Below are 27,953 nucleotides of genomic sequence, written 5' to 3' on the forward strand. Positions count from 1 at the left end.
GCTGTTTTTATTTTTGTAATATAGAATGAAAGTACTTCGTTACTGGAGGAGAATGATACAAGTTCAGCAAAGCTTAATACATCAGTAGTGAAGTTCCCTTCACAGTTACATGGAGACATCCTTGACATGGACTTGACTAAAGAACCAAATGGCATGTCCCATCTAGGAACTATAGTAAAAAAAAAAATATGTTTTCTCACCTTGTAAGGAAGAAAATCATTACCAATATAGAAACGCAACAGTCATTAAATAAATTAAAAGCATCTTTAAACTTTTTCCATATACATATAATATATATTTAAATTGCCACTGACTGTACAGGCATTAGATTTTCAACTTAAACATTTACAGAAATTAGTGTGAAAAGTTGAAGGGATAATTTTGTTTTTAGAAAAAGGGGGATCATTTTATCCCTTATAAGCTAAATTAAAATACTGAGAAATCAGACTTACCCAAGATTTCTTACTTAGTTGCTCACTCATCCTTATAGATCAGGTATGCATAGCTATTCTCTAACCCAACCTTGATTCAACATGTTCAGACATTTGTTACTTGGTAGCACAGAGAAAATTTAAAGCTTCAAGATTAACTGGATAATGTAGTTAAAGAAAACATTGTATAAGTCAGACTGATGATAGTATTACTTACAATTGTCTATAAAATATTAAATGGGTTATAAGACTTTTATACAGAAATAGTAAAACATTATATTAATGAATAAATGATCATCAGTTAATACATAGCTAGGTGAGTGTAAAATTTAATCTGGAATACTGCAATCCTGAGATCTAAGGCATTCAATATCCAGTTTCCTTCTACAGCATTAGATTCTGTAAATTATATATTATTTACACAGGTTACAATGAAGAATTCTTGAAATACTGCATGGATATGGGTAATCCCTTAACTGGAATTCCAGAAAACAGTTATCAGGAAAAGAATGCACAGATTCAAGCCAGATGGGATCCTAGCTCTAAGTGGGGAGGCAGACACAGGCTCCCACCCCTAATCAAGAAGCTTTCTGAAACTGATACCCACCTGCAGATGAAAAATTAGCATTCTCCAGTGGAGTGTTGCTGGGTATGTTAACCACACTGCAGGGCAGGTTCTGCATCTAGGAGTAAATATGCTCAACATAAAACTAACCCAGTGGTATTTTTGTGGATTTTGTAGACTTTTTGTTTAATAAAAAATAATTATTTTATTTTCAAATGTCTCTCCCCGTGTGTATCTGTCTTTGCCTCTGTCTTTCTGTGTATCTTTTTGTGGTGTGTGTGTGTGTGTGTCTGGAAGAATGGCTAGAGCAGTGTTTGAAAGGAAAGACAGGAGGAAGAGTGAGGTTGAGAAGGGAAAGAGAGGGAAATAGAGATGGCCAAGCAGGTTTAATCTAGGAAACAGCTTTTAAAAATGTAATGCTTTTCCCATCAATCCCAGATCTCAAAATCTTACATTGGCACCGTATGGAAACTTGTGCCTAACACATTGCGAATAGGCACTTTTTATGTATTCCATTTAAATAAAGTTTTATTAATTAAAATGTCACCCATGAAAGACTGTGTGTGAGACAGCTCATCTTAGAAAGCAAACTCTCAGCCTTTAATAACGGCTGAGCTCTCTAGACAGCTAAAGGCAGAAATGGGATAAAGCCTCATGGCTTCTGATCTCATATACACTGTGAAGTGACTTTCTTATTTCTAATCATCATGTAAGACTGATCTAAGAGACAACCGCCAGCCACACACTACCTGAATTTACTCTGTCCTTCAGGTAAAAACAGTCACAAGATCTTTTAAATGTTAACATTGTGTGTGTGTGTGTGTGTGTGTGTGTGTGTGTGTGTGCGCGCGCGCGCGCACGCATGTGCACAGGTTAGAAGATAACTTGTGGGAGCCCTTCCTCTCCTTCCACCATGTTGGCCCCAGGAATGACTTGGGGAGTAAGCACTTTTACCCACTGAGATACATTTCCAGTTTCTGAGGGAAAGACTATAAAGCGATTTTCAAGGACCACAATTCTAAAAGGAGGCACTTTTGACTATTGGAGATGGAAACACACTGTGGTCTGGACTGGCTCTCTTTCCTAGTCGATAGCTTTTAGCAAACTTTGATATAAGTGACTGTAAGTTCCATGATGAAGGCTGATACCTTGACTCTGTGGTGGAGAGCCTAGAAATAAGTGGGGAACATGATAGTCATCCACGTGGTCATTTCTGACGGAGTTTAAGCCTCAATGTCTGTGGACAGCAGCACACAAAGGAAGAGGATAATAGCAAAAGAACCAGAGAACCGATAACTTCAGGAAGTACTTCCGAAATTAGCTTAGAGCATATGAAAATGGTTTTTTTCTTTGGAGGTACAGGAGAGCTACATCTGGGTTTTCAAAAATGGAATTCCTGATTCTCTTTTTCTGGAACGCAGTGGAATGAAAACATCCCCTCAGATGGCTGGATCAAGCATTGCTCTTGGCATATGCTCTTGAATCATGGCAATCACTAGTGGATGGTGCTCATCAGAATATGATATTGAAAAAGAAAAGGAATCCCATGAAGATGGAGCTTCAGAACCACAAAAGGAAAAAGGTTTTAACAAAAGTACAGGCACCTGGCACGTGTATACACACACTAGCCCTCAGCATATGCTAACTCAACACACACCATGATTGTGGAGAAAAAGCAAAGGTAAACAAATCTCAGAAATTCTTTACGTGAACATCAAAGCCAGCTGGGTGTATAGCAGACTGGGTTGCTCATGAATCTAAGGCAAGAAAACTAATAAAAAACCTCAAGATTCCTATCTACATCTTTTTAGTCGTTAGATGAGTAGAGACAAATGGTAAGTTATTGCTGTTATTTCCCACCTAGTTTTAAATCCCAATGCAAAAGTAAGTCAACAGGGTCTGTAACACTCCTAAAGTCAGTTTGAGTAATAGCTTTTCTTATGTGATTAAAAAAAAAAGAGAAATAGATGCCTGCATTTACCAAAATCTTACTTTTAGTTACATTCAGAAGAAAATAAAGTTCAGTTTTGCTTGGTGGAAATTTTCCATCTATTTGATCATTCTTTTTCTGCAATAAAACATGTTTTGGGACAAAACGCATTGGCAGTGCAAAAACAAATAGAGTGAAAAAGAAAGGAAAGAAGAAAGAAATGGTCCAAAAACCCAACCAGTGACTGTATGGAGCCTTTGACTTCCTTCTCTGCCGGGTTATCTGCAGGCACAGGAGTCCACTGTCATGTTAGGGTAGACCTTCAGCACTACATTCTTGTTTTCATCAAAGAACAAGATGCTGAGCGAGGACATCTTTTCGGGCACACAGCAAGGCTCGGGAATTCCAGAGACGACCCCCACTGCTCTCACTATACTCTGAATGGTCGCATGATTTGATGGCTTCAAAGACTGGAAAGAGAAATAAGAGCAACATGTTAGGTGAAACTGTTTTTCCCCAGACCTCATTACATTTAAAAAAGAAAAAGGACTTGTTTGAACAGTTCTAAAAAAAGTCTACATCATTGAATCCTCAGCCCAAACTCCTCTACCTCCAAGGATGTAGCATCTAAACAGTGCCTGCTACGCTCCAGGAGTTGTGTAGGTGGTGCCTTTAATCTTCACAACAAATTGGTTACATTTTTGCAGAGACTCAGAGAGTTAAATGACATGTCTGAAGTCAAACAGCTGGTAAACAGTAGACTGAAACTCCGAACTTGGTTCTGTTAGCAGGAATCATTTAATTAGAAACAACTCAGCCCTGAACCATCCAATTAATGTATCCTCCATGTTTTTAATTACAATGACAAAAAAATTGTCCCTGACCCCCTATGAACCTTTGAAGAACTCTAATAAACACACCAACAGAGATAATCATCATCAACTCTAGAGTGAAATTTATTCACCATTATTAAAACAAAACAGAGTGGGATAGAAGGCTACTTATTTATTTATTTGTTTTGTAGTTGCCCAAAGGGTTAGTCTCTGCTTGGTTACTTACTATTCCATTCGTATAACACAATTATTCAGTTCAGGCTACAGATTAGGGTGGACAAGATCATACCATTGACCACTGGGGGTCACTGTTGCTCCATGGGCAACTTAAAAAGGGTGGCTTGGTGGTCTAAGGTGGGCCATGTCCTCTGGGAATAAACTATGGGGTCTAAAGTTTTCACACAGGTGTTAGGAGTTCAATCAGGAAAACTTTGGTTAAATCTCTTCACTGAGAAAACAAAATGCATTTCACGTAGGAAGCTGCTACATACAGCTCAACTCTACCTAGAAGTGTTGCAAAGAGCCACAGTCTGAAGCTCTGAGTGGTCAGGATTCCACAATGCCTGGCAACACATCATCTCTCCTAGTATTCTTTTTTCCTTAGGTAGATGAAATTACTTTTTTTTTTTTAAAAAAAAACAGATTTATAAACAGAAATTTGAGAACTCAAGTTGTGGTTCAACAGAACATTTGCCTACTATGTGTAAGGTGTGAGTCCCCAGCTGCCCCTCAAAAACGCAAATGCAACAAGCAAGCAGACTGACAGAGCTGAGCGTGGCGGTGCTTACTTGCAGTCCTGACTATTGAAGGCAGAAAGGGAAGGAGTTCGAGGCCAGCCTCAATAACACGGGTCATTGAAGCTCACTTCAGGGTTACAGGAGACTCTATAGCAAAACAAAGCAGAAACCACACCGAAAGCAAAAGTAACAATGAACAAAGAAACAACAGCCAAACAAAGGAGGATAATTCCTCAAAGATGGACAATATCATTTCAACTAAAACTCTCACTTCTTTCTGCCTCAGAGACTTTTAGATCCTCAGAGACTTTTAGATCCGTGAATTGGGACCCTAATTCTCAATCAATAAACAACACCAGAGTGGACAATCGGGACAAGTTAGAAGGTCAAGGATGCACCCAGGCCAACGGAGAGGTAATGCAGAAAGTTGACATACGAGCAGAGAAATTCAAACAAGTTAAACAAAGTGTGCGGGCAGAGAAAGGGAAATGCTAGCTGAATCATTCCGTCTTTTAATTTCAACAAGAAGAATCCATACTCCACACTTTAATTTTTGTGAAAAAAATGTAAAGTATCTACTGTTAATAAATACAGCACTGTTTTACTCTTGCTTCCTACTGACTGGAAGTGCATATTTAAAATAGTTTTAATTAGTTGAGTGGTAATTGAATGTAATCAGCTCTAATTGATCACAGAACAGGGTAGTCTCACCTTAAGTTTTAAGAAGTCCCTGTACTGGTACTTTACATAGTGTTTGCTCTCTATTAAAATGTGTTTACTGAATGAAAATTATTAGAAAAAATATACGGCTCAAAAGAGCATGCAAGTGTATACAAAAGGCCACAATGATTCCCAGAGGTCTATATAATTAATATTTACAAACAGAAGCAAAAGACCTCCCCAAGTCTGTGAGGTTTACATGAGCTACCATTAATGTAACACGGTAGTGAACAGCCACTGCAGGCTGCAGTATTGCCATTAACGATCTTCACAAGGAACTCTTGCCACAATCCACTTTTTCTATCATTGACTGAAAGCTATGTGGAAGACTCGGCCTTTCAAACAGCTTGCTGTAAAGCCTGGGAGGCAGGAAAAATCAGGTTTTCTGATATTATTCTCTGTGTTTAATGTTTGATGCCTAGATGTCATGTAGTGTGGAGAGCCTTAATTAGGTGAGTACTTGAACAATTAGTCCAGCTATGCCTTGACTCCCCCAGCTCCTAGAGTGTACATCTAGACGTCGGAGCAATGTTGTTAAAAGGCTGAAATACTTAGAGGAAATCATACACCCTCCGTTTTATCCACTTATGAGAAATGACTCCTATCAACAAAAATAAAAGATTCTGTGCAAGTGACTTGGTGTAGATATGGAAAATATTCGTGGGTGTTTCCTAAGGAAAATTCCTGTCTTTTTTTTTTTTTAAATCCAAGTCAGAACTGATGCGTTCAGAAACTGAGTACACGAGTAGTCTCCAGTGGGCCCACCGGAATCAGGCCCCAGCCCTTGATTCTGGGGTGGTGTTTGTATCAGGGGCTTCTCAGATGACTAGGGAGTATCCCCTTTGCCTAGCTATGGAATCCTCTGCTGGGGCTACCGTTACCAGGAACGGTCACATCATGCACAAATAATCCATGCTGTCATTTGCTTGGTGTGAAGTTTGTGCCAGTAAGAAGTCTTGTTTTCAAGCTAGGATCATGTTTCTCAAGTCCTCTCTTCTGAGCTTGGGGCTGGTGCCAATCACAAGTGCAAATCTGTGCCCCGCCCTGTGCCCATCACTCTCCTACGACCGCCTCCACCTTCCACATCAATTCAGGTGCCATTTTGCTGAGTTTTGTCGAGATTTCGAGTTTATAGTGTTCGTCTTCATGGCTGAGATTAGAACGGGAAGATCTAGAGGCATCTTTAATACTCTATCATTTTGAATCAATTAAATGCGAATCTCTTTATATGGAAGACTCAGTTCAAAGTATTTCAATTATTTGTTGCCTAACTCTGTATCTTTGCTCTTCCTAGCCTTTTCACAATTCCTTGCAGAAATAACTTCATTCCTCTAATCCTTGTTGGGTTCTTGGATCTCTGTCAGGAACAATGGCTCAATCATTTTCATTTGAAATTTCTGTTTTCCATTGCTGCCGAGGTGGTGAGGGAGGCAGAGGCACAGCACTTGGCTCTGGCTATCTGGGTAGTTTTCATCAGATGGCTTCATTCCAAGAGTCTCTCTCTGGGAGAACAGGCTGGCTGCAAGAGCCAGAAATCAGAAAAAGAAAAAAGAAAAAAAAACTAACCCAAATTGTTGTGTCTGTGGATGACACCTCGAGTGGCCAGGCTTGCCCCACCAAGCCGTGGATGACGTCCTCTGGTTACATTTGATTACAGATGCACTGGAAGGGAGAGTATGTCAGCCGCTAAGAACCTTCATTCCTGACCTGGGCCATGAGGTTTTGCTCCACGCTCTTCCAGTCCAGCCCACATGGGTGTGATGGCCCAGAAACTATCTAATTGGAATCAGTGAAAGGGCAAAGCCTGGAATTTGGGAAAGGCAGAACACAGCTGTTCCGAATTACAGAGCAGGTTGTCAACTTTTGCAGACGAAGGGCCCCGCCATATAGGCCGGGCTTTCACCCAGGAGGCCAAAAACAGGAGGCCCAACAGAGGAGTCTGGCCTGGGAGAACTTTCCTCAGAGGCAAAATATATATCTGAAGTCTGAAAGTTCTTTGGCACTTCAGTCAGCCCACATGTGCTATGCTGATCTGAGGAGAGACCTTCATTTTCCTCTGCTGGTCAAACTGTATTTTTATTTAAATATCTCATTCTGGATGCCACATCAGACACTGTGCTAACAGCAGTGCCTATTAACTACCTCTTTCTTGTACCTCATACTTCCCATCCTCCTTTGTTAAAGCACTGACTGGAAGATACAAAGTCACGAGAGCTTAAAGGGAAGCCCTAGCACATGCTGAAAGTCAAGCAGTCTGCACAAGGCTAAACGTCTGCTCTTGACTTGGCAAAAGAGAATGGCAACCTCGGAGAAAAGCCCTCTACATGGATCCCTGCTATGTGTCCCTGGAGCTCTGATGTCCTTCCAAGTTTCAACAAATATTATGATGAGTCCAGTTACTGCCACAGATCCTCTCCTCATCCGTTCTCCCCCTGAAAGAACCTCCTTGGAAGAGCTCAGGGCTTTTGAACCCAGAGGGAGAATCCTATTTTCAGTTTTGCGATGTTTGAAAAAGGACTGAAAACATTTACAAAACCTGTCTTGCCTGGTGGCTTTCCTTTGCGTGCTTGCTCTCCCTACACAGTGTTTTTTTAGATGCCTCTTCTGTTCCACTCAGTCTCCTCAATGGCATGGAGAGTAATGGTTATGGAGTACCCACAACTCCACGTCCATTGCTCTGTGATTTCATTTCCTCGCCCTGTTTGTTGTGCAGGTCCTGTTATTTTTATTATCCTCTACTTTCACTGTTTCAAAGCAAAAAAATAACATGTAGAAATTTTTACTGACTCATTAAAAGGCCCTTGTTGCATAGTGGTGGAACCAAAATCCAAGCCCAGAGAAACTATCAAGTCTGCTGTTGCCAAAAAGTGTTTGTGAAGCAGCAGCATCAGTGAACAAGTATGTCCGCGTATAACAGTTGAAGTATACAGATGCTTCTCCCTAAATTTATCTCTGTAGTTATTAACATAGCCCATGGGAGCTTTCAAACTATGATTCTCTTCAGTTTTCTCCAAAAGCCCTTCTGAAAAGACTGGGTTTACAGACAGTGAAAAGAAAGAGAATGAAGTTAGAGTCCCACGTGGGGAGAAACTGTAGAAAGGTGGAACCTGAGCTCTCCGGAGTTTGGGGATGAAAAGCGAAGGGATTGGGCATCTGTGTTCAGATGTTGTTTTGAGCCTGAACATTCATTGGCATGATGAAGGAAGAGAAGAAAATTTTTTCCAAGTTACCCAGAAGAAACTACAACAACTGGGAATAAAAGAGGTTGCTTGGACAAACCCTAAAGGCCTACCTAAAGTCCGTCACTCTGATATGAAAGTCGGTTTTGGATTACATTCCCATATCTCAAGGTCACAATGCAAGCCACACCCTGAAATAGGACACCTCTCTGCTTTTAACATTCGCCATCTTTGCTGCACCCAGGATTCCGAATGTCTCCCCAGCTGAGCACATTTTGCCTGAGCACTGAAGGTTCTTAAGAATCTTGAAGTAAGTAAGATAAGGCTCTTGATACAGCCCCGAATTCATAACCCTGACTTCAGGTTGTATTCTAAAAATAGAAAGTTACAAACCTCCTCTGGAATGACAACTTCGTAGGAAATGTACAAAACTCATCTTTCCAAAATAACTAACAAGGAAAACAGGATTTTGGATAGGTCACTGGTCCTGAGCCTGACCTGGTTTTGTGTCTTCAGCCCTTTCTCTGTATATGTCAATCAGTGACCACAGCATTAAAACATAAAGTAGCGATATAAAGACCCATAAACTGAAATTGCAGACTAAGAAGAAAAGGAACATTTTTCTCTATTTTTAGAGAACAGCAAAAATGGTCTCAGGTTTTACTAAAAGCCCACTGTGGTTCCTCTTCTGAACTCTGCCTTTTAGTCACCTTTAAGTGTAGAGATTGGAGCTGTTGTAAGCTGAGACTGGAAGAGGAGTAATAAGCCAAACCTGATCCCGAGGGTGTGGCTAATATTACTATAGAGTGTACTATTTATACTCCAGTGCAGAGAGACCTGCCATTTGGACTTGCGTGGAAAGACAGACATTGGAGTTGGAAAGACTTACAAAAACAACCTTATATGATTAAATGCAGTCTCTAATGCTTTTGGAATAAACAAAGGTAATTTCGGCAGGGTAAGATGGGCCTTGGGGGAGGTCACTGTCATCACGTTCTGCTTTTCTTCTCTCTCTCTCTCTCTCTCTCTCTCTCTCTCTCTCTCTCTCTCTCTCTCTCTCTCTCTCGCAGTTTAGCAATGAAACATACATCTGTTGGGTGTTAGGCCAGTTGACCTAGCCAAACCCAAATCTTGACCTGCATGGGGACATTTCACCTCATGAGAAAATGTTTATCCAAAAATGACCCACAGCAGGGCAGTAGACCCTTTATTTCTTCTATTGCTTCCACGATATTCATACATCCCTTAAATACCACTCAGAGATCAGCTTTTGCCATCTGGGGCTTGCTCACTGAGGACAGGTGTATATTCATTAGTGACCACATGGCTGGATATGCACCATGTTTAGAAACAAAAATGCATATTTTCCACATATGGTTTTCATAGCCTTCATACCTCATATTACTTTTAACAATCATCAAAGAAAACCCAAGCATAACCACATTGCCCATTATGCTATACTTTAGAATGTTATAAATAAGGTTCCAAATAGAGTTTCTTAAATGAAAACACACTCAGCCTGCTCCTCTACCCATGCGAAAACAAAGCGAGCACAAAGTAAATGACAGTGGCTACCTTTGGCATGGGGAACTGGCAGGCTCCAGAGCAATAATAAGCATCAAATGACTTGGGGGAGATAATCCATTCACTCCAGCCAATATCAGCAAAGTCCACTTTGAGGTACCTCCTGGCACAATTTCGAGGTTCGATCCATTGCTTTCGTCTTGCCTTCTTCAGGGTCTGTTCATCAAACTGCAGTGTCTGGCCTTTCTGATGAGGTCCTTTTCTCTGTTTCTTTTTGTTCTTACTCTTTTCAGCGGGCTGAGTCTGAAGGGTCTTATAAGGCTTTCTCTGCTCCCACACGCCATCCTCCTTGTATTGATACTCTGCCCCAGGTAGCTCATTGTTCTGGAGAGGCAACAGGATTCCAGTAGAACGCTTCTTCCTCCTTTCAACGGAGAGGGCAGCTCTGATGTGGCTGTCCAGTTTGGGCACAGTTCCTTCGGGGAAATCTCTGTGTCTCTGTAAGCTAGATACCACACTTTCTGGCTCAGAAATGGCGGCATCGTTGGCATACACTAAGATGTAAGGCTCCGGGGAAAGTAGCATGCGCTTGGGCTGCTCATGAGCTCTGGAAGTAATGTTAAACCCTATGAGGAACTCCTCGTTCTGCTTGGCCTTTCTTAGGAGGTGGGTGATGTCTTTCGACAGCCAAGTCATGCTGTCTCGATAAGGTTTGGGCACATCTACTGACAGGTGACCCAAGAGCTGGCTTTGGTTGGGTTTGAGGATCCACGCAGAGAGATCTATCTGCATGTGTTGTCTCTGCGCATGATGGGAACATCCTTGGGATACCGGACAGCTCGAGCTGATGTTCACTAATTCTCCAATACAGAAATACAGTGTGGCTGACAAAACATTTTCAGACTTGGTCAGAGAAGTCAGATTAAAGGTGTGCAGCCCCTTTCTTTCAAGAGTTCCTAGGGAAGAAAAACAAAGAGAGAAACTGAAGTAAATAGGAACTACTACTGTTGTCTACACTATTCAAAATTCAACTCAAAATAAATCAGTGCACTAAATACAACAGCTAAAGCTCTAAAATTCTTGTAAGAAGCAAACATGGGGATAAATCCTCATGATTTTAGAGTTAGGTAATGGTCTCATGAATATGCCACCATATGAATTCAGTAAAAAGAAAAAACACATCAATAAATAAAAGTTCTAAATAAAATTGACTTTATCAAGTTAAAATGTACTGAGAAAACGAAAAGATTATCTACAGAATTCGATAAAACATCACCTATCCGTGTATCTAAAACTTTAGTAGCCAGAAAGCAACACACAAGGGACAGCTTTAATTCAACAAATACAAAGGACGTGAGTAGATACATCTCCAAGGAAGATAGACAAGTTCCTGGTAAGACATGAAAACATGTTGAAAATCATTAGTCACTAGGGAAATAAAACCAAAGTCTCAATGATATGGCACCTCCTGAAACAGTGTGGGTATCACAGGCAACAATCGAAAGCCTCAGATACCAGAACTGGAAGAACCTGGAACTCCTCATTATTAGGGTAGGTATACATTAATTCAGCTGCTATGGAAAACACTTTGGCATTCCCTCAAAAACCTAACCAGGAAATTAACATACGATAAAGCAAATTCCTCAGACACTGAAGACAGACACTGAATTAAGTACATTCACAGTAGCCAAAGGTGGTAACGGCCCATATAGTCTTCAGCCGATGGACAGACAGACAACTTACAGTGTCTATATAAGACAGAACGCTGTTACTGTGTTAGAACAAGAATGACGCTTGAGAAGTTATGCAAGAACAGAGAAGCCACATATAAAAGTTCACTTTCTATTTAATTTTATTTGCATTAAACGATCTAAACTAGTTAAATCCAAAGATAGGAGCAGAGGGGTTTGTTGGGGGTTAGAGGTAGCTGGGAATGAGAAGAAACTCCGTAACAATTCTGAGGTTTTACTTCCAGTTGACGGGAGTATTTCAGAACAAGTTGGACTTTGCAATAGTGTGGCACCTGACAACATCACTGCCCCTTTATCATCCGCTCACTTTAAAATAGTTAATTTCATAGTGAATTTTGCTTTCATGAAAAAGAGCAAGGAGGGGTATATGGGAGTGTCAGGAGGGAGGACAGGGAAGGGATAAATGATGTAATTATATTATAGTCTCAAAAGAAAGAACTTTTTAAGAAGGAAAACAACACTGAAAAATTGTTCAGCCTCTCGTTATTGAGGGTCTCTGTTAGGGAAAACACTCAACTGACAGGAGTGAGTTTTAGAAGAAGACCACGGCCAAGTTCAGTCAGCTTTGCTAGTTTGCCCTCAGCTGAAGCTTCATAAATGTGCAGAAATTATAGCACTTAGTTTGTGTATGGTAGCAGGTGATGTGTGAGCTCTGGAGAATACCAGACAGGTGTCTACAAACCCTGTACCTCCCCACTGCATCCTTCTGGTGCAAGCAGAGGGTCTATAATTTGACCTGGATTTATTAGCTTTATAACTCTGGACAAACTAATGTTCTCATTCATTAGTTTGTCCAGAGTTATATAAATATAAGACTATTACAAAAGACACTTTGTAATACTTTGCATTATCCAAACTGCCTTAGATAAAGAACGTGGACTCCCATCGGGTCACAAGACTGCTAAAAGCAGCGTGAAAGCCTAGCATCTTTGCATTCATTTCATATCTCTCTATTCTGGAGTAGATTCCTGCCTAATTGGACCAGACTTGTAACTGGCTGAAGGATTATCTGCCTAAAATCTGGTGGTGCAAAAAGATGAAGCCCCAAAATGTACCTAGCCTTGTCTCCCTCAAGTATGAAAGCATAACAATAAGAACAACTAAGGTACTTCACAGGTGACTCTGTCAGTGCCCTATTCTGAACCCCTCCTCCAAAAGGGGCTTCCAGATCTCCAGTAAACAGCCACTTTGAATTCCAGGAACTGTGAAGCTTTACAGGCAAGTTGACTTTATTATGGAGTTATTACTAAAAGGGCATGATTGCATCACCATGGAAGCTGGAGCTGTCCCTATACCACTACTAGAAAAAAATCATCCTGGGGACCATGTTGTCTCTTCAAGTGATAAGGACTCATCCAGAGTCACTTGAAGAGACAGAACGGAGACAAAGAGCAGTCAGACCATAATTGGTCCAGGATTGCTTACCTAGACCTACCCTTTGCATCCTGCCCCATCTATTCCTGTATATAAACCTGGCGCTCCCACCAATTCTCTGAAGATGAGTTGAGGTGTCGAACTCATCTCTGCTGTCTTTCTGTTATTGCCAGACTGATTAAATTCCTTGCCTATCTTACCACTACTACTTTCCCATCAGAATTTTTGTGTGAGGAGCCACATCTACTTTGTTGGAAGCCACCAAGCTAATCTTTGGCTACAATGTCTATCCCCTCTGTCTTCAGAATCAATATATGTATAATGTTCATGAAAGTTCTACTGTTTCTTAAATATAAATATAAATTGCTGTTCTGATCCAAGCCTGGACTGACATTGTTCTAGGAATTATGACTCTTTCTACCTGCTTTACCAAGCAAGACTGGGTAAGAGCTTAGCATTTGGATACTGTGTCTCAACAAATGAGCCACACCTTTAAAAAATGTAAAAACACAGCGTTGCTGTTCAGCTTTTCTGAAGTTTGGTGTTCCATAAATTCGAAATCTAAACGTACAGAGATCAAGTAAAATGACTGCAGCTGTTAAGTCATTGTACTAATTGAGCAATTAACAATAGAGAGAGCAGGAAGCGGGTCAGCGAAGGCAGAAAGCAGTTCTCTCAGAATTATATCCACTGAGTTTTAGCTAGGCTGAGGTGAGGTCCGAAGAATCCAGACCCTGGGGTTTATCCCAGAGAGATTGCCTCTATGCACTTGTTCCATATACATACTTATTTCAGAAACACACACGTAATCGTGAAATTATGTTCCTGATCAAAACCACGTTTCAGTAAAAAACAAAACATTTTTATAAAGATGTGGAAACTTAAAATGAGTTCATCAAGTCCCCAAGCATGGGGGAAAAGCAATGGGAAACATATTTTACTCATTTCTAACATTGTGTGAAGCAAAAGGAGGAAACTGCCATTTGTGCACATTTGTATAATCCATGACACTGGGATAATATCTTACAGACCTTTATAACAAAGCCATGGCATCAGGGCTGTTCAGGGGCTCTGCCCTTAATTCAGCCCAGTCACCGCAACATATACTTTTACCGAAACTTCACATAGCTGAGAGGCATTTAGAATGCAAGGAGGAGAAGGCTGCCCATTTCAAGTACATGGCAATGAAAGGTTCCTCACAAGTACACTGGCAGGGAATTGATGAACACCAAAGGATGGGGTGCCACTGTCTCACTTGGTAAACTTACCTTGTCTCTTTCCTCCACATTCTATCTCATTCCATCTAAATATGTCTTTCTTTCAAGCACATTTCTCCTTGCATTGTACCCTGCGATCACTTAGCCTCCTCCTAAGATCCAATCTTCAATGTAAATTAACTCTCAGAATTCTCTCATATTGCCTTCTCATCCTAGCTCTCCGATTTCAGCCCAGTGCCTTATTTCGCAGTAAAAGCCCTATGGCCAAGACTCATACATACTATAGACAATAGCTAAACTCCAAAACTGCTGGTTCCTTCATCTATAAAGTACACTTAGTAGTATCAACTATAAAATTATTATAAGAATTCATTGAAAGAATTCCATCAAAACACACATTGACCCATTAACCATTAGCTAACAAGAACCTCACTGTTTGGGATGGTATTGTCTAATTGAGACAAATCCAGATGAGTCATGGTGTTGGATAAATGTACATAAACTTGAAAGAGAGAAGAAAAAGAGTATAGAGAGTCATAAGATAAAGTTAGTACTTTAAAAAAAGGGTAAAGTCTTTAAAGAGACAGAGTATAGATAGTCATAGATTAAAAGGAATAAAGAAAAATAAGCCAGGTAAAAATGGGAAATTCACAGAGAGTCTGGATTATGTATATTATTGTGTTATTTTCATTTTTTTTGACTGTGAATAAGCTAAGTACAAAGAGACATTTCATTGTATGGGCTGCTAAGCTAAACCAGCATGTATAGTATAAAGCATCATGACTTCCAAATTTGGGTCTGAGGACATGTTGTTTTGGAAAAGAGGTTCTTCTCTTGTTTCCACAGAGGATGAGAACCTGTGAATTGCTTCCAGACTGGTGTGGTTTGATGGAACAAGAACCCCTCCACCCACCGAAGGCCACTGTGAACACCCCCCAAAATTACTATGCCCAACAATCACAGGAAGCAGTATGGAGAAATTTGCCCATATTCTCAAATATTGTCTATAAATGTTTATTTACATTTAAAGGGAGATATGATATAGATATGAATAATTTGCATTGGTATAGATCTTGGTTTATTGATTAAATTTAAGGCCAATCTTGATTAAGATGTTGTGATTGTGTAGTTCATTTAAAAATGTAATGTATAATTAAGAAATATAGGTTAATAGATAATCATCTATAATAGTCAAGCTTGTAGTCATGTTATTTAGATTTTTTAAATGTATAGAGATGTATTTCAGTTAGATAAATATTCTTCAAATCTTTCAGAGACCTTCAGAATATGGCATTTAAAATGTTTAAGAACTTAAGACTTTTCATGACAGTGAGACATGTCTGCTTCTGGAAGCACCAGTTACTTCAAGAGGAAGATGAGCATCGAAGAGGCTCCTTACAGAGTTTGCTAGCCATTTGGGCAAGAAACTACTATTGCCTGGACTGCTTAAGTGGACATGCAGGACCCACAGAGAAATGGCTGCTGAGCTTGCCTAAATGGGAGATGGTCCTTCGGGGTTCCTGCTACACAAAAGAGTCTGCTAGATATTCTGCCGGACACAAATTAAAATATATCACATCACTTCCCTGTTTTCCCTTCCTTCCTCTAACCACTTCAGTGTCCCCCCCCTTCTAACTCTTCTCATGTCCTCTCGTGCTGGACAGTTTTATGTCCACTTTACACAAGCTAGAGTTATCCCAGAGGAAGGAACCTTTGGTGCACGCCTTTAATCCTAGCACTAGGGAGGCAGAGGCAGGTGGATCTCTGTGAGTTCGAGACCAGCCTGGTCTACAGAGCTAGTTCCAGGACAGGCTCCAAAGCCACAGAGAAACTCTGTCTCAAAAAAACCAAAAATAAATAAATAAATAAATAAATAAATAAATAATATAAAAAAAAGTCTCCACAAAACTGGATTGCATGTGACCCTGGAGGGGATTTTCCTAATTAGTGATTGATGGAGGAGGTGATGGTAACACTTCTGTGGGTGGTGCCATCTGTGGGCTGGTGGTCCTGAATTCCATAGTAAAGCAGACTAAGCAGGGTATGTGAAACAAGCCAGTAAACAGTAACCATCCATGGCCTCTGCTTTAGCTTCTGCCTCCAGGTTCCTGCCCTGTTTCAGTTCCTATCCTGAGTTCCTTGATGATGAACAGTGCTGTGGAAACGTAAACTGAATAAACCCTTTCCTCCCCAAGTTGCTTTTCTCATGGTGTTTCATCACAGCAATAGTAACTGTGGTGGTTTGAAAGAAAATGACCCCCAAAGGGAGGGGCATTATTAGGAGGTGTGGTCTTTTTGGATGAAGTGTGTCACGGAGGGGGCCAGCTTTGAGGTCTCATTTGCTCAAGCTTCACTCAGTGTGATACTCAGTCTACTTCCTGTTGCCTGCATATCAACATGTAGCTGCTCCATCTCCAGCACCATGTCTGCCTGCCTGCAGCCATGCTCCCTGCCATGACGATGATGGACTAAACCTCTGACATTGTAAGCTGCCACCTAAATTAAATGTTTTCCTTTACAAGATTTGCTATAATTATGGTGTCTCATCACAGCAATAGAAACCCTAAATAAGGTAGACGTTGGGACCAGGAACTGAGGTACTGCTATGATAGGCCTGACCATAATTTTGTTTGGAGTAATATGGACGTTGGTACTGTGGGTTAGGGAAGCAGTGGGATGGTTTAAGCCCTATTTAATGGGACATACCAGTAGGAGCATGGAAGGCAGTGGAGCTGAAAATGATCTGAACTGTAGAGATCAAGAGGTTTCAGAGGAAAAGAATGTTAGTATGTGGCCTAGAAACTGATCTTGTAATATTTTGATAAAGAATATGGATGCTTTTGGGCCTTTTATAAAAAGTCTGCCTGAAGCTAAAGTGAAGAATTTTGGATTAATTTCTTTGACAGAGGAAATCTCAAAACAGCATAGTACAGACCCCAAGCTCTCAAATTGATAGACTTTTTCTTTGATTATGATCACACACACATACACACACACATACACCCACATACCACACACCACACCACACACATACATGCACACACACACACATTACACACATACCTTACAAATATATAAATATAACCTACTGAGTTCATGTTGTTGTTTCTATGTATGTGGTTTCAGGGCTAATTGTATAAGTTAACCAATAAAGAGGCTCATCCTTGGTAGAGGTTAAGCCTCTCTCAGCAGTCATTAGCTGCCTACAGCTCTTTGTCTAGGGGTGGACCCTGTGAGATGTTCCCCCTTCAGTGTTAGCTACTGTTGTTATTAGATCGTGTTTGTGCAGCCTGCTTCGAATTGCTCCAGTCTCATAGAAGACTTCCTGGCATTCTGGTCCCTTTGAGTTTTCTTCCTCCTTTCCCACAATGCTCCCTGAGCAGCAGATGCAGAAGCTGATCTACAGAAGAATCCCCTGGGAATGGAGTCTCCACAAGCCCCCTGCTCTCTGCATTGTGTCTGGTTGTGGTTCTATAGTGGTCTCCACTTGATGGAGAGACACGCTTCTTTGGTGAGGAGTGATAACCACACTCTTTGAGAGGCTTCAGGTCTTTTTGGACCTATAAATACAGGTGGTTGTGAGGCCAGTGCTAGGAAGCAAACGCCTCGCCTATCCTACCCAAAGAGCAGTATGCACGTTTAGTCTTTGAGCCATCTGTCCAGCCTCAAGAATTGCGTTTGAATATGTGAGAGGCTTCAGATCACAATCATGATGTGTCTTTCAGTGCCGTAGGTGAGACCGAACTCTAAAAGTCATAGCTGAATGGGGGCTGGAGGCAGGGTCATATAAGTCATGACTCCAGCTTCACAGAGAAACATGTAAGGGACTCACAGGAAGGCAGCCGTAAGTCAATGGCACTACAGGAGTGTCACCACAATGTAACAGAAGGTGTTCGGGAACCAGAAACTTCTTAGGAACCTTGCAAAATACAGCAAAAAAACACAACAGGTTTGTTTCTAGCTTTTCTCAAAGCAGAAAAGAGGTGGCTTTTTTTTAAATGAGAAAATACAGCTACCAATAGGTGGCGCTATTTTCATACTGTTTGGTGGCCACTTTGCACAAAAACTTTCTGTTCAGGCACTCCATCTACAGCACTTGGGGCAGCGTTACCAAGCACACGCAACCTTGTGTCCTGACTTTTTTGAGATATTCTCCATATCTGAGAACTGGAGGGTGGTTTGGAAGGTCTGTTTCTGTGTTGGAGACAGAAGGGTCTTGAGCAAGCTAGACAAGCTATCCCACTAAGCTAGTCTCTCCCCGGGGAGATTTTTTTTTTCCTTGAAAGCAACAGCACTGGCCAAGAGGTCAGTTTGTGCTGACAACCCACTCCTTGGCTAGGCCTCTGCCTCTGTGATTACTTCTTTGCATGATGCCTCCTTCAAAACACTGTGAACTCCTTGGTGACAGGGCTCTGCTTTGTACTGTGTTTCCCTGACCCTTCAGCTGTATTCAAGAAGTGTCTTCCTTTATTTTGTTCTGTAAAATGAATATACCAGCTTTGTTCACTTATTATAAAATGAAAGGACACAGAAATTCGCTGGCAAGTTAGCAACTGTTTGGAGGGGAACTCGGGTTGCCTTTTGCCTGTATTAATCTTTCTAATCACTAAATAAAGGTGGAAGATGTGTTCCTGATTTTATCTGAAAAACAAAACCAAGACTTGAGCTTAGGGAGTGGAGTCCAATTTGGGGGCTTGTGATCAGGCTGCAGCTTAGGGGTCTTAGAACCATTTTGGTCTCCATTTGTCACCTACCCTTTGTACTAGCTGAGACGGTGGGGCAGGCACAAAAGAGGCAGTGCGCCTTCACGCGGACCCACGCAGAAAGTTTTCAAAGGGAATTAGCAGATTCAATGGGAAGCTTTCCCTGGAAAGTCCGATTTTTAAGCAAGTGAAATCTTGATGGCTAGTTAAATCCCTAGGAAGCAGGGAAAGTATTTCTACCATACTGAAAATATGTAATTAAGTACATGTTTCCCCACCCACTCCCCATTTCTTCCTCCAGAGGAAGTTGAGTTTCTAGAAAGGTCCAGTGGGGGGTGGGGGATGAAGGTACCCAGAAGTCACTAGCTGACCAGCCATTCCTGGTGGGTCAGCTGGCTCTGCCCCAGGTTGCCTTCTTCTTTCAGACAGAGGCTCTGAAGCTGAGCACAAGTCATGGCTTTTTGTATTGTTTGAAGTCTCAGTCAAATGATCAGGTCTTGCGTGATCCCAAAACAGCCATTCACTGTGTCCAGAGCAAAACAGCAGCAAAAGATGAGCTAATGTATATTTTTCTAGACTAGAAACACGTTCACTAACTATGGGCACAGAACCTCCACCCAAGGGCATTCCTGGACTGTGAACTCCCAGGGGGCAGACAGCTCCTGGGACTCTTTGAATGCCCCTTGATTACTTTGACAGTCCAGATCACCTATCGACTGAAGACCATTTGTTTGATTTGTTAAATCAACAGCTGATACCTTTACCAAGTTCAAGAGTGTTTCCTACTTAACGCCAAGGCGAAAAATATGTCAAGTAACTTCAAATTCCCCAAAGCTGGAGGAACCATTCTTGAGTATGAGGGACCTCTGCAATTCCCTTCTTGGGCTATGAAAATGAGAATTATTAAAACAGTTATTTCATGAAGTAGAATACAGTTATTTTACTTGCTAATGATAAAATACTGCCCTAGAAATTATTAACGCCAATTTATTTAAAGCCAAGATAGTGTTCTTGGTTGATGGCTTTGGTACTCTCTTTTCTAGACTCACAACTTATACAACATATCCAATTCAACTGAGATGTTTGTTGAATTCAAACCATATGACAAACTGCGGCGGGTCCCCCAAATTGTCAGGGCAAAGGGAGAGAAATTCTGCCTTCCAAAGGCTAAGAAGGGAAACCCTAGGTCTCGTCTCTCTCAATTGAACAAATTGTGTTGAAAACCCTCTGCACAGATGAGAGAAAGGCGCACAATTTTGATACATCACTTTGAATGCTCTACAAGGGCAAAAGATGGTTGTTTTTAAAGGCATAGATTTCTTTTTCATTTATTGAAAATAGCATCATGTCGGGCATGAGTGGAAGAAGCATCCTGAGTTAGCTGAATTCTTTTGCAACCTATCTAGTTTTAAGGTGCTCCTCCTCCCAACAACAGTAGCCTCACCACCACTCAATAGCCACAGTGCCTTCCCTACACTGGGAATGCTATCACTTAAAGGGCCTGGGCACAGTTCTCTCACTGTATAACTAGCCTCAGCTACTTCTTATTAGTTTACTAAGTAAAATCCTGGCAAAATCCTTTACGTACTAACTGCAGCCAGTAATTTAGAATTTCAAGATTTTCTTTGTGTCCATCCCTCTTACTTTAAGCAGCTAGGGTGTGGCACACTGTGTATTTTCCTTTCACAGCAACTTTCAGCCTCATCCCTTGTGTTAATGTGGAGACTGAACTGAGTCTAGCTGCTGGACTCAGAGATTGGTTGTGCTAAATTATTATGATTTTGTTTTCCTTGTTTGTTTGCTTTTGTTTTTTTGACACAGGGCTTCTCTGTGCAGCCTTTGCTGCCCTAGAACTTGTCTTGTAGACCAAGCTGATCTCGAACTCAGAGATCTGCCTGCCTCTTCCTCCTGAGTGCTAGAATTAAAGGCACATGTCCCCATACCCAGCAAGCTAAATGATTTTAATATAGAAAAAGGGGGGAGGAGCTAGAAGTTTCATTTTTCTGTTGGCTAAACATACAAGTAAGATTTAAATTCTAATCTTCAGCATACTGCTAGTTCATCTAACATGGCTGGGCTTCGTTTCTCACATATGAAACTGGTTAAACCAAACGAGCCTATCTCACAGAACAAAAAGTGAAACTCAATTGAAAAAGTCAATGTAAAGAAATAATACAAGTTTAGAAACATGAGTATCTTTAATATTTTTCAAAAACGTTTCCCCTCTGGCTTCAAATAAAACATAAACACATCTCAAATGTTGGAAATAAGATGTGTTTTTGTATCCCAGGGTACTACAGGATGGCGTTGACACAGAACTCATCTTACGGCACAGTTCGTGCTATTCCAACCCTATTTTCAACAGGTGATTAGTTCTGCCTTGTCCTTGGTGGCTGAGCAAAGCGGGGTTACAACGTTTCTTAATAGAATCCTTGAAATTGGTTATTCTATGTTGTGGAGCATGGAGAACACCAAGAATCTTGTGAGAACTCTTCAGCCCACATTGGACATTTGCAAACAAACTGTGGGACTGGAGCTCTCCTCTGTGTTTCACCTGGCACGTGTGCACTTGTGAGTTCCGAGGATGGCTCCTCTAGAGCGGCCCCCGAGCGCTCAGGATCCCAACATGATCAACACTCTCTAAATTATGGAGTGCTATTCTATCTCTTGTCTCATTCAGTGTGTTAGGGTTTTCTATGCTGGAGGCTTCAAAGGAAGCTGATGAAAATTTCCTGTCCTTCTTTCTCAGGGTGTTTCTGACCTGATGGGTTTATTAAAAGAGAGGGAGATGGCCAGCCAGCCTTTGGAGAACAGGTGGATGTCTTCTCAGAATCCAGCTCTAAAGAATTTGACACTCTCATCTGGCGTTTAAGAACACCTAGATACACATGGCATTCTCACACACAGATAACACACACACACAAACACACACACACACACACTGCACATATGCTCTCTCTCTCTCTTTCCCTCTTTCAAATTCTGTTTAATGACAGAATTCTTAACAGTAAGAATTCCAGCTTTCTGTTACTTCTGCTACAATAAAAATGATGAAGTTACTAATTATCAGAATTTGCAAAATCAGCAAATTTGAGGAAAATTATTAAAATTTGGGTATAAAAGTTCTTCTCCATAATGTAGCACAGAAACCTGATTAGGTCATAGACAATGAATGTCAAATCGCACAGTTATTGTCACAGGCATTCCTGATAGGTATAACTTTATTAGATCTCTCAAGTACAGCAGGCACTGGAAATAAATAAAAGACCTGAGAGAAGCCTTGAGTAAGAGTTCCTCTCATCAAGGCATGTATGCTGGCACAAATATTAATGATATGATATGTATATCCACTACTGTATTTTTCCACAAATAATAAGACTTTTATTTCAAGATATTATGCCTGCCATAAAACAATAAATATCAACCACAGAGAAGAAAACAATGACTCCTACGGAAGGGGAGAAAATAAAATGCAAAGACACAGAAGCTCTACAGTTAGACAGAGAGAAGTTTGTAACCTGGAAACAAGAAGACAGGACCATGCCAAATGGACCTAAGTCATTAAGGTGACAGTGTAATCATGTGTCCCAAGCCTGTGCTGCTGGGAAGAGAGAGCCCAGCTCATCTGTAGTCAGATGGGCACTGAGTTTTACAGATCTTTTATGGCAAATTAGGATGCCCTTGTACCCATGTTTTTCCAACTAGACATCCTAGGGCCACAATTCTCAGAAGGTTCTCTTGAGGAGGAAGGAGAATACTTGCTCTTTTAAGGGGACATCCCCACTAAAGGGCCTGTTCCACACTGACCATTCTTTCCAACTCATTTGACCTCGGCACCCAGTTATATAGTACCTTCCAGAGACCACTTTCTGTGAAATTTCCCTTTATAAAATAAGATCAGGCCACTAGAAAGAACCAATTTTGAAATTAGATCTGCGTGCTGAGAATTCGTCCAGCAAATATATTATGAAGACCATTTATGCTTCCATCAATGGACCTGTTTTCTTCAATCTGTCTTTCTAATAGAAAAGTTCATAATGCAAAAAGACTTAAAAGCAAATTTGGCCTTCACATTTCTATCTAATTAAAATATTTTATGAAATCAAACAAGCACTTATGAACTTCCATGACTCAGGTAATGCATGTAGCTCTCTCAGCTCCTTATTATATATGCAGTTGTAGTCTATAAAATTGAGTAAATCGTCTGCTTGAGTGAATTATCTGCTTAGAGTTTTTCACATTGACCTTTGTGCTCTCTTGGGGTCTTTGAGTGTGCGTAACCACACTACAAAAGCTATATTTGATTTTTTTTAAAAAAAATGTAATTCATTTTCTTTTTCCTTTCTGTCTAGCATGAATAATCAAGAATTCATGGTATTATGGATTTTTAAATGTCAGGAATTGTAAAGCTGTCTTGCCTATTACAGTAAAACTTCATTAGAGGCTATCATGTATTCAAAGTAGTGTATAATTCAAAGCAGCTGCGCATCCCAGTGCCTCGCCTCCAGATGTACTATTGTCCCTTAAATGAAAACATCATACAATCCAAGGACTCTAGAGTTTCAAGCCTTGTTTCTAGGTGCCTGGAAGCTTGATTACTATGCCTTAATAACATCATTATATTCTCTTGTTATGAAACCCAGCAAAAATGAGCCTTCCCCACTGATCCATGTATCCTTCAGGGCACTGGCTTCTTCATGTGCGTTTCTAGTAATGATTATTCAGGCCTGGATCATATATCAACCTTCCTATAGCCTTATCGGCTAGCATCGTACTTTAGAAATATGTCAAAGCCACAGTCCTTGATATTGAAAGGTTTTGGTTCAGATCAGGTAAGAATCATCCCCCATCCTTCTCCATCGAGGCAAAACATTCACTCCTGAGTCTGCAGTACTTCAATACTTCCTGATGTTATTCATGAAGGCAAGTATACTTTCCTTAAAGGTAATACGCATCCTCTGAAATGTGATATTTTTATAGCTGTGTGTCATAAGTGGTGATAGATTTTTAATAAGAAAACTCAGCTTTCTTGCTTTTCCTAGAGAAGTTACGACTAAGACAAGTAAGATCAAGTGTCTATGGAAATAAGGAAGATAAATTATGTACCGTGAAGGATCAGGACAGGAGAAAACCTTATGTAAAGTACTGTGTAGGCCGATAGTAGCCAAGGACACACTTAAATCCAGATTAAAATAAAAGCTAATCTCACATCTTTTTGTCTTCCCTCCAGATGATGTGTTTCTAGCAGATTGGAATTCTTTATCAGCCACAACTTTGTGAATCACTTTTTACAAAGGAAAAGATAAAACCCATCTTTGCATAAAGTCTTACATATCAAAAGAAAAGCTTACAAGACACCCAACCATTGGTTTTGGCACATCAGCTGCCTGGAGCTGAGAGAGGAGAAAAGGGGTTAGAGCAAGTGTGTTTAGGATCTACACCACCTGCCATCAGTAATGGTTTAAGTAGCAAATAATCAGAGGGAGCCCACAGCAGCTCAACTCCAGTTATTCTAGGTTTAGAACAATAAGTAATTCTAATTAGGTAGGTTCCGAGGAGCAAATGGCTCTCTAAGGCTATAACTCAGCCTGAGTAAGCACTAGCAGAGCCTGGAAGATTAGTAGGCACTCTATATACAGAGCATAGACACCCGACCTTCCATAAAGTCTGTAACGTCTTACTTAGGTAGAGAGAGGAACATATGTTGTTGTGGAGCTTAAGCATGGTGGGCTGGGAAAACAAATCTAATTTATTAACACAGATGGCGTCTTTTGCCTACATCAACACAGGTCACCTAGTGAAGGGTGTGTTGGGGAGAGCAGCACATGACAGCTTTAGCACTTTCCTTCCCAGAATCATGTCTCACGTCATTCAGAAGGGTCTTATAGCAAAATCATATCACTGTGTGAACAACTAAACAACCTGGAAGGGGTCCAACATGGACCACTTCTCCAGGAGTCTCTAAGTAGAGGTAATCTGGTACTTTAGCTCTCTCTCTCTCTCTCTCTCCCTCTCTCTCTCTCTCTCTCTCTCTCTCTCTCTCTCTCTCTCTCTCTCTCACACACACACACACACACATTCATGTCTACATTTGATGAATAAGTCATTAAGACAGTTTGTAGGATGCTAAAGTGATTCCTTTTCTTATCAGGGCACACAGCCTTGTGTATATGTTCCAAGCTGCAATCCATCATTTCAAGGGAGTGTCTGGCCTGGGGAAGAGTTTATCATCTCATGGTTTAACACTGTGGTGAGGCTGATAATGGGCATTGCAGTTATAAAGGGTGGAATGAGTGAAAGCCAGAGATGTGATTAGGTTCTTATCCATGATTTGCTCAGTCTAAAATCAGTAGCCACACTAGGTGTGTGAATGAGACAAACTCTAGTTTTACCTTCTAACACTGCGATCCACATTCAAAATAAAACTTGTTGATACAAAAATAATTTGTCACTTGGATGCCTCAACTATTCTCTGGGGAAAGAATCAATAAAAAAAATAAAAAAATATCAAAGCCAGAGGGATTTGGATGTCTTCCTCATTGCCACCTGCTTTGCCCACCCACCAGCCCTCTTCCAGACCTTGTTAGCCCCACAGGCTCTTTCTGCTGAGCTCCACCTTCAACGGTTCATTAATGTAAACAGTAGGGTCACTGCTGTGGTCAGCTGTCAGGGTCCTCTCTTTAAGTGGTTAGGAGGCTATGCACAGGCAAGATGGGTTTTTGTGTCCTCAGTAGAGGACAGCTCTTTACATGTCCTGCCCATGGGTCTATGAAGAAAGTGAAATCTGACTTGGCTCAGATTCCAGAGAAAGACTTCTCTGTATTAAAGCACAACTCACATTTATTGTAGATTGTAGATGTCATTATGCCTCTGAGTTGCAGAATAAATTCATGAATTCCAGTGACAAGCAAGAGATTTCTTTGATGGATTACTCCCCCCTCTTTTTTTTTTTTTGCCAGGGTCCTAACTAGTTAAGTTGGGGAGGGGGTGAGCCGTCCAGTAATTTGGACAGAATTGAGAGAGCAGTCCAGACACAGTCTCTATCCTTTAACATTCTTGCTGGTTCTTAACACAAGCTTGAAAGGCAGACTTTGCAATCACCTATTCCTTAATCGTGAAGGTGGTGTACACAGCCCCTAGTGCGACCTCAAAGCAGATATAAACACTGAGTGTCTAGGAAAGTTGCCCTCAAGCTGATGGAGTAAACTGATCACTGCAGCACAAGGGCTGGCTGGCTTGGGGTGGGTGGGGGTGGCGTTAAGACATGAATTTCAGTGTCAATGATTTGTGTTGAAAAATGGGAAGACGAGATTTCCGTCGCTGGTACTAAAAGATGTTTACTCTCCACCGGCAGCCTCGTCCCAGCCCCATCCCCAACTCTTTCCAGCTTGGACCACGCCAGACTTACTTGCCCAGATGGGTTAGAAATAATCTAAACACTCACGCACCTGGTTTTGTTTGTCTGTTTGCCACTAGGGGACTATCAAGAAGAAAGTGTCAGATATGGTAACACAGAGGTCGTGGAGTTAAGAGTGCTGGGTCTGGGGAACTGCCCCGCTGAGTGCACTTTTCTCTCCTGGCCCGAGGTTGGCATAAAATGGCATCCGTTTCAGAATAAAGGCAGCCAAAGCCTGTCGGAGGGAATTTCCGCCAAGCACTTTAACCAACAGCGAAAGATCTCCTCTCGGTGCCCGGGAGAAGGCAAGTCTGCTGTGGTGTTGTCCCTTGGCCTCTTCCCACGCTGCACCCCTAACTAAGCTCCGCCACTGTCCCAACTCTTCTCCCACTTGCCGGTCTCAGTCCGGCTCAAACTGGGCTCTTCTAGAACGCAGCTGGAGAATTCCGAGAGGGCAGGGGACCGGAAGGCAGCCACCCAGAAAGGTCTCAGGACTGCCCAGCCTGGGGCCGGGAGACAGCGGGGTGGCACGGCGGGAGGTACTGCCCTCTGCTCTCCGGGGCGGGAAGGGCTCCCTCCCCTCCGCACTCACCTGCAGCTGCGGCTCGGAAACTGCGGACGGTGTTGCCACCGCGCAGGGGCTGGGGACCCAGGGGCTGCGAGCCGGGCGTCCGGGTGTCCTGAACTCTACTACCGCCGCTGTATCTGTCATAGAGCCACAGCATATGCTCCGACACCTTGTCGTGCGGCGGCAGGTCCGGACTCGGGTCACCACCTGTCGTGCGGTCGTCTGTCCCAGCCCGGCGGGGCTCAGAGAGGTGCAGGCTCTGTCTCTGTCCCTGCGCCAGGTTCAGGCAGAAGCAGCCCAGCCACAGACACAGTAACCCACGCGCCCCGGCCATTGCGAGCTCCCGCTGTCGCGCCACGCTTCTTTGGGTCGTCTGGGGCACTCGGGAGGCGCAGGAGAAGGAGTCAGAGTTCGCTTAGCGTTCCAGTGGTGAAGCTGGCGCCCGGAGCCAGGCACAGCTGGAGCGGGCCAACGAGGGCCGGCAGGTGGGCTCTGAGTGGCAGACGCGCTGGTTCCGCTCCCCTCGAGGACCGGAGGGCTGAAAGTCTCGGCGTGGGCAACAGGGTTGTCACGCGCGGGCTCTCCCTCTCGCGCCACCTGAGGCTCGGGAACACCCGGCCAAGCGGCTGCGCTGGGGATCTGGATCTGCGCTCCACCGGCCTGGGACGCGCGCTGGGGCGGGGTGTGCGCGGTTGCAGCCAGCTGAGTTCTCAGAGGACGTGGTGTGTGAGTGAGTTAGTCTGTGTGTGTGTGTGTGTGTGTGTGTGTGTGTGTGTGTGTGTGTGTGAGAGAGAGAGAGAGAGAGAGAGAGAGAGAGAGAGAGAGAGAGAGAGAGAGAGAGAGAGAGAATTGGTTTCGTTCCTTCTTGCCCTGATCAGTTCTGTTCAGTTCTCTTGTGGCCAATTTCTCCCTCTAACCTCTTCCTCGCACTCCTAAGGCAGCTGGGATGCAACTATCTCCAGAAGAGAAGCCGGGAGGGAAGTAACCAGCGAACCAGAACCAGAAGGCTAGGGAGAAGGGAAAGG

The 27,953-nt window shown here is 42.1% G+C and overlaps 1 protein-coding gene across 1 annotated transcript; it reads right to left on the reverse strand.

Annotated features, from left to right (window-relative positions):
* Window positions 1-27,905, reverse strand: Bmp3 (bone morphogenetic protein 3). The gene is made up of 3 exons (XM_075943156.1): window positions 26,953-27,905; window positions 9,971-10,875; window positions 1-3,396 (listed from the first exon to the last, which is right to left on the reverse strand). Exons 1-3 carry the CDS (start codon window positions 27,260-27,262, stop codon window positions 3,205-3,207), a joined length of 1,407 nt encoding a protein of 468 aa, XP_075799271.1. The 5' UTR covers window positions 27,263-27,905; the 3' UTR covers window positions 1-3,204.
* Between the last annotated feature and the right edge of the window lie 48 nt (window positions 27,906-27,953).

This window comes from Microtus pennsylvanicus, chromosome 12 (genome assembly GCF_037038515.1).
Source record: "Microtus pennsylvanicus isolate mMicPen1 chromosome 12, mMicPen1.hap1, whole genome shotgun sequence".
Taxonomy (NCBI): Eukaryota; Metazoa; Chordata; class Mammalia; order Rodentia; family Cricetidae; genus Microtus; species Microtus pennsylvanicus.

What these genes read in the sequence shown, in the direction of transcription:
- Bmp3 (XM_075943156.1), bottom strand. Translation starts at nt 27,262, where the DNA reads ATGGCCGGGGCGCGTGGGTTACTGTGTCTGTGGCTGGGCTGCTTCTGC. An exon ending in TTTCCGAGCCGCAGCTGCAG is followed by an intron (nt 10,876 to 26,952) that starts GTGAGTGCGGAG and finishes TTTCTTCCCTAG; the next exon opens with GAACTCTTGAAAGAAAGGGG. An exon ending in GCCAGTTCCCCATGCCAAAG is followed by an intron (nt 3,397 to 9,970) that starts GTAGCCACTGTC and finishes TTCTCTTTCCAG; the next exon opens with TCTTTGAAGCCATCAAATCA.